Consider the following 9,266-nt stretch of genomic DNA (forward strand, 5'->3'; position numbering starts at 1 on the left):
CCTTTGCAGAAACAGGATAAAAGCTCTTTTGAGTCACTATTGAGTTGTTTACATGAAGTTAAATCTTGGATGTCACAAAATTATCTGAATTTGAATGAAAGCAAAACTGAAATAATCTGGTTCGGGGCTCCTGACACCCAAAACTCTTTTGACTTGGGCAATTTAGCTCCCTTCTGTAAATCTGTGGTGAAGAACCTTGGTGTCCAATTTGATGGTTCTTTGAAATTTGATAAACAGATCAACTCCGTGGTCAAATTCTATTTAAGATCAATAGCAAAGGTTAAACCGTTTCTGTCCTCCAGTGATTTTGAAAGGATTATTCATGCTTTTATTTCTGTAAAACTGGATTACTGTAACTCACTGTATGTGGGTGTTAGCCAAGTATTGTTAAATCTTCTTCAATTGGTTCAAAATGCGGCTGCTAGGCTTTTAACAGGTACTCGTAAGAGACCGCATGTAACACCGATTTTAGCGTCACTTCAGTGGTTGCCAGTGCAGTACAGAATTGATTTTAAACTATTGATTGTTGTATAAAGCATTGCATAATTTGGCCCCACCTTATTTAGTGTATCTCCTTCGTATACACAAACCACCCAGGTCTCTCAGATCAGCTAGACATCCCAAGCACTAGATTGAAGTTGAGCGGTGACCGGGTGTTTGCAGTAGCAGCTCCGAAGCGCTGGAATAAGCTACCTCTACATCTCAGACTGGCTCCGTCGTTAGGCTATTTTAAATGAAAATTGAAAGTGCATTTACTTGAATTAGCGTTTGGTTTTGCAGACTAATTTAGCAAGAGGCTTTTTTATATAACATTTGTTGTTGTTGGTCATTGTTTGAAAGTTAATATTTTGTAATTTTTATTTAGAGATTGTAGATTGGTCAACGTTACGTTGTTTTAATTGTGCTTTATAATTAAATAAACACAATCACCAATGACTTCTTAATGATTTCATTGTTTTAATTTTTTTAGGATGGTGAAAACATTCTGGACTCGTTGACCGGTCTGCCTCATCCGGACGATGTGTTGATGTTTGCGGTGCCGGTTTGTGCTCCTTACATGGCGCTCTCCAACTACAAGTATGTTTTCAAGATGCACTGAACAGATCAGCACAAGAGCTAATAATAACATCACCTCTCAGAGCAGAATCATCGAATAAAAACCAGTGCTTCACTCTCAACTATCTGTCTTGACTCCAGGTACAAAGTGAAATTAACTCCAGGCACTCAGAAAAAGGGGAAAGGTAAAGATCATCTTAATGTAGAACTTCAGTGCTATAAATCCGTATGTAAATATACTAAGCGTGATCTGTGTCTGCAGCGGCCCGCACCGCCGTGCTGAGCTTCGTGCGCGGGAAAGACACCAGCGCTCGAGAGAAGGATCTCTTCAGGAGCATAAAGGTATTTGAAGCCGATGTTTCATGAATCTGAGCGTTGAACTGAAGGTGTGTGTGACGCTACGCTGCTGTTTTACAGGACACTGATCTGTCCAGAAACATGCCTGGTAAAGTCAAGGTTTCTGCACCAAACCTGTTAGCAGCAAAGAAGAAGTGAAGCTGTGGATGCTGGATGATTTCTGCTGAGGCACTGAGCACATCCCATAATGCTTTCAGTCGCCTTCTGGAAGACTGAATATTTACATTATATTGTATACCAGAGAACAGTTTAAGCTTCAAGTTTGTTTGTTTGTTTTCCCTCATCAATTCATTGCATTTAATAATAAATAAATAAAAATAATTCTATAAATGTGAATGGTCCACCATTTATTTTCCATGTTGGAAAAAAACGATACAAAATTCAGGCTTTTTGTACAAATCTGCATCAGGATTAGAGTTGTGCTGAATCATGAGAATTCGTCAGATAATCTTGAAGAGATTCAGTACATTTGTGAAGTGGGCTGATGCACCGATATCTAATAACAGCTGATTTCATTCCGAATGTGCTGATTGTTTGGTTACAGTTAGGAAATTATTACAAACTGTAACACTCTGGCGACAAAAAAGACCATTGACCAGTGTTTGACGTTTTTAATGCAGATGTGGTATTAATGAATGTAGTTGAAACTGCTGGAATCAAATCAGGCATGGTTTTTGCTCTGTCCAGTGGAATAAATGGTTTTTCTGCTACACTCTTAAATGACATTGCCTTTCCCAGTCCATATGAGATGAGACACTAACCCATCATAAAAGTCTCGTTTTTTCCCACAGAGATCCTCTTGTTCTCGTCTGACTGTGATTGTCTTCTAGGAATCTGCCACGGTTCTCTGTTTGAGCCGAAGGAGCAGGGCTTTGGGCAGAACGTCCCACATGTGCTCCAGTCGCTTCTGGTGCAGGACAGCCACGTCGAAACACAACCTGGACACGGCACAATCAAACTTTAGAGAGGATCCAGGACAGTAAGTGTGACGCTTCGGAGAAATCACTCACCTCACCAGCGATTTGGGCTGAACAGTGAAAAGCAGTAATTCGTTGCTATGAGCCTGTGAATACAAGTGGAAGAAAGAACCGTAGCTGAGTGGATTCAGACGGACGCTTCGAGTAAACACAGCAGTAAGACTGAGAAAACATCCTGACACACAAATGCAGGGTTTAAAGTGATTGATCCTAAATCTGTAAACTGTTCTACGTTGAAACTGTCTTGGGTGTCTGTCTCAAAACTACAAGTGAACATTATTAACTACAGAGCATTTGTTTTCTACTCTAATGCATCAGTAGCATTTTGCTAATTATAAGGGAGTAGATATTGTTTTACTCACGGCCTGTTGGTGAGAGAGAAGATTATTGGCGCATCCTCCGAACACGAACACTTCCCCATCAGGACCTAAACACGCCGTGTGCCACAGTCTGCAGAAAACACAGAGACATCAGCATCAGAGACGGCAAACACAGCCGGTGAACGAGACGAGTGTCAGACGCACCTGGGCCGCTCTGTGTGCTCGTGTTTAAACGGTTTCCACTCGTTCTTACTGACGCAGTACAGCCAGGCATCGCCTGCAAAACAAACACTGATGAAGCGCGTGTGTTTTCAGGGACGGGTGAAGCTGCGTCACATCTGCGTCACTCACTCAGTGATTATAAGGGAGTAGATATTGTTTTGCTCACGGCCTGTTGGTGAGAGAGAAGATTATTGGCGCATCCTCCGAACACGAACACTTCCCCATCAGGACCTAAACAGGCCGTGTGCCACAGTCTGCAGAAAACACAGAGACATCAGCATCAGAGACGGCAAACACAGCCGGTGAACGAGACGAGTGTCAGACGCACCTGGGCCGCTCTGTGTGCTCGTGTTTAAACGGTTTCCACTCGTTCTTACTGACGCAGTACAGCCAGGCATCGCCTGCAAAACAAACACTGATGAAGCGCGTGTGTTTTCAGGGATGGGTGAAGCTGCGTCACATCTGCGTCACTCACTCAGTGTTTCTCTGTCGGTAGTGAAGCCGCCGAACAGAAAGAGATGATCCGCTGACACCGGAGTGAAGGAGTGCCATGAGCGGCCGACAGGACCGTGCTGAGGAACACACCTAGAACAAACACAAGCTTATCCAGCACATCCCAGAGAGGAACGTTTCATTCAGGATTCATCAGCTAGAGACACACTGAACGTACATCTCACTCCATTCCCACGTGTCCATGTTGATGCAGTACAGATCGTTCAGCCGATGATCCTGTGGTGCAGAAGATTCAGCTTGTGAACAAATCATGCTTAAAGGCAGGTGACTTTCCTCTAATACTGGACGGATGAGTGTAGCGCAAGTCATTTAGTGCTCCTTGTTCACACACACACACACACACACTCTCTCTCTCACACACACACACTCACTCGCTCACACACACACACTCACCATGTAACGGCCTCCGAAGACGTAACCTCTGTTTCCGATGCTGGCGCAGGCGTGAGCGGCTCGTGGCGACGGAGCGTCTCCCTGTACAGACACACAGCGTTTGAACCGGATCACATGAGTTCTACACCATCATACCTGATTTACAGGTTTAAGACCTTTGTGATGGGTTGGCTCCACGCTGACGTCTCCAGATCCAGAATGTGTATGTGATTGTTCCAGCCTCGTCCTGCGTGGTTACCCTGAAAAACAGCACATCCCATTTCTCATCACAGTCGTGTCACCGGTCACTGCTGGTGAAGAAGGCGGACTCACCATGAATGAATTTTCATCGAGTGCAAATGTTCCTCTGTGACCGGGCTGCGCTATGTAGCCGTAGCCACCGAAATACGCCAGCCTGTGGAAACAGACCACAAACAGCTGGAGCAAAGTCATGGCATCTCGCTAATAAGATCATCTCATGGTTCGACCGTCTCAGACGCTCCGTAGAGCTGTTTGAGGAGCACGTACTGGTTTCTGTAAACCCAGAAGCCCAGCTTGTCTTTGCAGGTCGGCGCCAGACCCGTCAGATCGCTCATCTTCTCCCAGCGGAGCACAGACGCTCTCAGCGGCAGACGGTAAACCTGCAGGACACGACGAAGCAAAAACCGACATTGGTAGCTCTCGGAGACTCACAGCTGCCTCTAGTGTCTCGCTTTAGGAGAAGGACTCACCAGATTAGTGTTTCCTCGGGCCTGATGTCCGCCGAACAGATAGAGAACGCCGTCCACACACGAGCCGCAGCTGCCCGACATCGAGTTCGGCACGTCGCCCTCCGAACGCTTCATTCTCCTGCAAAATAACACCCTGTTAGCGGCGTTAAACTCTCATGTGTTCAGCTCGTGTGACAGCAGAGTGGTTTACCATCTTCCCGTCTCCATGTTGTATATCCAGATTTCATTCTTCGGCAAATACAAGTCAGTGAATTCAGCCGCTTCAATATCCGCATTCTGATAAAACGACAGTGATAATATAAAGATCTCTTTACACAGTGACCTTCAAAACAGTACAGATGTTCAGTTAGATGTGAAAGTGTGACGAGCAGGTTGATGCAAGTATGACGGACATTAAATATGAATAAATACACACCTTGTATCCTCCCCATATGAACATGCAGCTGCCGTCAGTGACAGCGATGTGGCCGCTGCGCTCCGCTGGACTCTCTCTGGACACAAACACCTCCTGCTCCTGCAGCCAGTCCAGCTCTCCGTCCTCCTCCTGTCCTGCAGCCCACTCCAACTCATCTTCATCATCCTCATCCTCCATGTTTGGTACAGGATCTTCCTCCATGTCTGACAGTCACTAGAATGAGATGTACGTGTTACTGATGAAACATCTGTTTAACGTTCAGCACATCATTCATTCATCTGCAGGTTGCTTTACAGATGTCAACACACACACACACACATAACAATCCCACAAGAACAGAAAGTCCATGTCCGATGTTTTCCGTGTATTTACAATATAACTCCTCTACAGAGTTTCATATGGTCAGTGTATGTTACACATGTCATCTTCAGCACAGATTAAATCACTCTTTGGATTGATAATTAGTCAGTAGTGTTGATCAAATCGAGAGAGTCTTCAGTAATCAGTCACACGCGATCGTGTTGTTTTAGTAAAGCAGCTGATTCGCGCTCGCCTCTACAGAATAATGACAGAAAACTACTCACACGAATGAAAACTAGTACTGCTGTCGCTTCTGTGGGTTACACGAATGAGTCATGGAAAGTAGCTTGTCATGAGCAGCGCTGCTCACATGAATTAAAACTCTTTTTATGCAGAAAGGCCTCACCGGAAATATCTTCTGGTAAAGTTAGGCCGCCATAGCAGTGAGGTCAGTCCGTCCGTGTTCACTGCGCATGCGCGGAGCGCAGAAGCGCGCGTTACGCAACAGCCTGAACACGAAACCGTGGTTAAAGAGTGTTGTTTTAAACTTTAACCGCGTTATGCTTCCAGGTGAGTTATTTTAATCATTCCGTGTGAGTTTGGTCTTATATGGATCTGCTGATTTGCTAATTAATCGATTCGAACGGAAGAACAGAGCAGCGCGAGCGCCTCAGAACTTCGGGTTCGTTTAATATTTTGTATGTTTTTTTCAGTCAGAGCTTATTTACCAAGTAAATAACGACTAAACAGTTAGTCTCCGTAACTAGATACCAAACCAGTATTCACACACGGTAAGTTTGTCGTGTTGTCGATGTTTAATGGAGAAATCCATCCTTTTTTATGCAAAACATCCGACCGTATTATGATCGTTAGAGACTAACGTTAACCCAAACCTAACTAACGCTGACCTCGATGTGTCCGTCGGTGCTGTTTCACAGGCAGCTCGTGTGGTGGTCAGTATGAGGCTGCAGTGTGATGTGGAGGTCGTTAACCGCACTTTACCGTCGCTCGGGCTGCGGAGTACCGGCAGATCCCGCCGCGCGGTTCTATCCATCGGGACACACGCGGACCGGAGCTCGCCGAGCAGCAGCCTGTATCTGCTCATCTGCACCGCCAGAGACCGCAGCGGGTCCAGATACAAGGCAGGCTTCTCTCCGTAACCTCTCTCTCTCTCTCGTGGCTGCTGCGGCAGGTATCGATCAGCTCCTGAGTCTGTGTGTGTTTCTCTGCAGCTGAAGGAGAACATCGAGAAGTTCTTCACCTGGTTCGTGGAAGAAGGCAAAGCCACGGTTCGGCTGAAGGAGCCTGCGATTGACATCTGTCTGAGTAAAGTAAAGACGTGCTTTCATTTCTGCTGGAGAAAGTTGTTTAAATAAATGCATCTGCGTCATACAGTCCATCCAAAGTGCAGTTATTATAGTGTTTTGGTAGTTTTGAAGCCAGCAAACTGATATTAGGCATAATGGCAGCTGATAAAAGATATAAGCTAAAGATATTGATTGGCACTTTGTGTGAGTGTGTATGTATTCTCTGTATTTGAGTCAGCTACTTTGTAAAATCATGGGAGTCCCATTTAAAGTTTTACATTTCTTTCATAGCTAGAGCGAGCATCTCTGCCAGTCTTTAGCTGCAAATATAATACAACTATAATCTAGATCAGGGCTGCCCAAACTCTGTCCTGCAGAGTTTATCTCCAAAACACCTGCCTGTAAGTTTCTAGTATGCCTAGTAAGAGCTTGATTAGCTGCTTCAGGTGTGTTTAATTGGGGTTGGATCTAAACTCTGCAGGACACCGGCCCTCCAGGACCAAGTTTGGAGACCCCTGATCTAGATTGATATCTATTTTTTGTCACTGTGCTGATTCCTGCTTTACTTAAGCTGTTTATTCCGTTTTTACTTTACGGATAGGTGATCATATTGTGTCAGTATCAAGTTTAAACTCGATATCTGCTGGTCGACGGTGATTCGCAGTAGCCTGACCTTATTCTCAGATGTCGGGGGAATATCTGCTGGCGTCGCTCTAGTTCCAGCACAGACCTGGTTTTGCATAAATAGAATATTGATGCTATTAAAAAGCTGAAGATACGGATGATGTCCATGATGTTTTGTGTGTGTGTGTGTGTGTGTGTGTGTCATACAGGCCGACAGCAGCAGCTTGAAGAGCTTCCTCTCCGCCGCTCGGCTGGCTCACAGAGGAAGTGACACGGACTCGCTCCCGCTGTCGTCCCTCGGCCCGGCCCGCGCCCGCGATGTGGAGAAACCCAAGAAGAAGCTCAGCATTCTGTCGAAGAAGGACTATCCGCTCACGTCCAGCTTCCCGCACTCTCTGGAGCAGCTACAGGTGTCATACTGCAGACTGACCCGTGTGGACCTGCGCATGCTGTCGCTGCGAGCGCTGCGCCGGCTGGACCTCAGCAACAACCACATCAAGAAGCTGCCCTCCACCATCGGTGACCTGAGCTGCCTCGCCGAGCTGATTCTCCACAACAACCACCTGGAGAGCTTCAGCGACGGCCTGTGCTCCTCGACCCTGCAGACGTCACTCCAGCATCTGGACCTGAGTCAGAACCAGCTGCAGGTCCTGCCCGCTCGCTTCTGTCAGCTGCAGCAGCTGGTCAACCTCAAGCTGGACCAGAACAAGCTCCTGCGGCTGCCTTTCCACATCGGCCGGCTCTCCAAGCTGCGCTTCCTGTCCGCCGCTCACAACCAGCTCACCGTACTTCCTGCCAGCTTCAGAAAGCTGTGCCTGGAGAACCTGGACCTGTTTGGAAACCCGTTTGCTCAAGCCAACGCTCTGGAGCACACGATCCGGCTCACGTTCCCGCTGAGGCTGCAGGAGGAGTAAAGGCCGGTCCAGCCGCGCGGTTCTGTCCATCGGGAGGCTCTCGGACCGCGGCGTGTGTCTGCTCATCTGCACCGCCAGAGACCGCAGCGGGTCCAGATACAAGGCAGGCTTCTCTCCGTAACCTCTCTCTCTCTCTCGTGGCTGCTGCGGCAGGTATCGATCAGCTCCTGAGTCTGTGTGTGTTTCTCTGCAGCTGAAGGAGAACATCGAGAAGTTCTTCACCTGGTTCGTGGAAGAAGGCAAAGCCACGGTTCGGCTGAAGGAGCCTGCGATTGACATCTGTCTGAGTAAAGTAAAGACGTGCTTTCATTTCTGCTGGAGAAAGTTGTTTAAATAAATGCATCTGCGTCATACAGTCCATCCAAAGTGCAGTTATTATAGTGTTTTGGTAGTTTTGAAGCCAGCAAACTGATATTAGGCATAATGGCAGCTGATAAAAGATATAAGCTAAAGATATTGATTGGCACTTTGTGTGAGTGTGTATGTATTCTCTGTATTTGAGTCAGCTACTTTGTAAAATCATGGGAGTCCCATTTAAAGTTTTACATTTCTTTCATAGCTAGAGCGAGCATCTCTGCCAGTCTTTAGCTGCAAATATAATACAACTATAATCTAGATCAGGGCTGCCCAAACTCTGTCCTGCAGAGTTTATCTCCAAAACACCTGCCTGTAAGTTTCTAGTATGCCTAGTAAGAGCTTGATTAGCTGCTTCAGGTGTGTTTAATTGGGGTTGGATCTAAACTCTGCAGGACACCGGCCCTCCAGGACCAAGTTTGGAGACCCCTGATCTAGATTGATATCTATTTTTTGTCACTGTGCTGATTCCTGCTTTACTTAAGCTGTTTATTCCGTTTTTACTTTACGGATAGGTGATCATATTGTGTCAGTATCAAGTTTAAACTCGATATCTGCTGGTCGACGGTGATTCGCAGTAGCCTGACCTTATTCTCAGATGTCGGGGGAATATCTGCTGGCGTCGCTCTAGTTCCAGCACAGACCTGGTTTTGCATAAATAGAATATTGATGCTATTAAAAAGCTGAAGATACGGATGATGTCCATGATGTTTTGTGTGTGTGTGTGTGTGTGTGTGTGTGTCATACAGGCCGACAGCAGCAGCTTGAAGAGCTTTCTCTCCGCCGCTCGGCTGGCGCACAGAG

At 46.5% G+C, this 9,266-nt stretch overlaps 3 protein-coding genes across 11 annotated transcripts in view; 2 read left to right on the top strand and 1 right to left on the bottom strand.

The window, feature by feature from the left end:
• The window catches only part of nemf (nuclear export mediator factor), a 27,123-nt gene extending 25,412 nt beyond the window's left edge, over window positions 1-1,711 (top strand). The window contains exons 29-32 of the mRNA XM_016562963.1: window positions 971-1,077; window positions 1,198-1,241; window positions 1,319-1,398; window positions 1,474-1,711. Coding sequence (XP_016418449.1) covers window positions 971-1,077; window positions 1,198-1,241; window positions 1,319-1,398; window positions 1,474-1,551 — 309 coding nt within the window. The 3' untranslated portion in view covers window positions 1,552-1,711. The remainder of the gene's footprint in view (window positions 1-970; window positions 1,078-1,197; window positions 1,242-1,318; window positions 1,399-1,473) is intronic.
• A 299-nt stretch (window positions 1,712-2,010) lies between these two features.
• Window positions 2,011-6,190, bottom strand: klhdc2 (kelch domain containing 2). 4 transcript variants are annotated; one of them, XM_016562973.1, is made up of 15 exons: window positions 5,548-5,695; window positions 5,113-5,176; window positions 4,964-5,076; window positions 4,739-4,824; window positions 4,549-4,666; window positions 4,346-4,458; window positions 4,151-4,232; window positions 3,994-4,077; window positions 3,839-3,919; window positions 3,603-3,661; window positions 3,408-3,517; window positions 3,261-3,333; window positions 3,099-3,186; window positions 2,424-2,476; window positions 2,011-2,351 (listed from the first exon to the last, which is right to left on the bottom strand). In XM_016562973.1, exons 2-15 carry the CDS (start codon window positions 5,162-5,164, stop codon window positions 2,240-2,242), a joined length of 1,224 nt encoding a protein of 407 aa, XP_016418459.1. In that variant the 5' UTR covers window positions 5,165-5,176; window positions 5,548-5,695; the 3' UTR covers window positions 2,011-2,239. The 4 variants fall into 4 exon arrangements, with proteins under 4 accessions (XP_016418459.1, XP_016418458.1, XP_016418457.1 ...); XM_016562972.1 differs by lacking the exon at window positions 5,548-5,695 and adding an exon at window positions 6,172-6,190 and having other exon boundaries at window positions 4,964-5,176; XM_016562971.1 differs by having other exon boundaries at window positions 4,964-5,176; window positions 5,670-5,726.
• lrr1 (leucine rich repeat protein 1) overlaps window positions 5,741-9,266 on the top strand; it is a 4,928-nt gene continuing 1,402 nt past the window's right edge. Inside the window, exons 1-5 of one of the 6 annotated variants that reach the window (XM_016562965.1) lie at window positions 5,742-5,833; window positions 5,977-6,054; window positions 6,202-6,405; window positions 6,496-6,594; window positions 7,404-7,609. In XM_016562965.1, the coding sequence (XP_016418451.1) occupies window positions 6,223-6,405; window positions 6,496-6,594; window positions 7,404-7,609 (488 nt within the window). In that variant the 5' untranslated portion in view covers window positions 5,742-5,833; window positions 5,977-6,054; window positions 6,202-6,222. Of the gene's footprint in view, window positions 6,055-6,201; window positions 6,406-6,495; window positions 6,595-7,403; window positions 7,842-9,266 lie in introns of all 6 variants that reach the window. The other 5 variants (XM_016562969.1, XM_016562967.1, XM_016562966.1 and 2 more) reach the window with 5 other exon arrangements.

This window comes from Sinocyclocheilus rhinocerous, unplaced genomic scaffold (assembly GCF_001515625.1).
Source record: "Sinocyclocheilus rhinocerous isolate Xijiao unplaced genomic scaffold, SAMN03320098_v1.1 scaffold740, whole genome shotgun sequence".
Classification (NCBI taxonomy): Eukaryota; Metazoa; Chordata; class Actinopteri; order Cypriniformes; family Cyprinidae; genus Sinocyclocheilus; species Sinocyclocheilus rhinocerous.

Excerpts from the sequence above, each read along its gene's own strand:
- klhdc2 (XM_016562972.1), bottom strand. The coding sequence starts at position 5,164 with ATGGAGGAAGATCCTGTACCAAACATGGAGGATGAGGATGATGAAGAT. Across the intron at positions 4,667-4,738 it reads AACATGGAGACGGGAAGATG|GAGAATGAAGCGTTCGGAGG; the intron begins GTAAACCACTCT and ends GTTATTTTGCAG. Across the intron at positions 4,233-4,345 it reads TTCTGGGTTTACAGAAACCA|GCTGGCGTATTTCGGTGGCT; the intron begins GTACGTGCTCCT and ends CTGTTTCCACAG.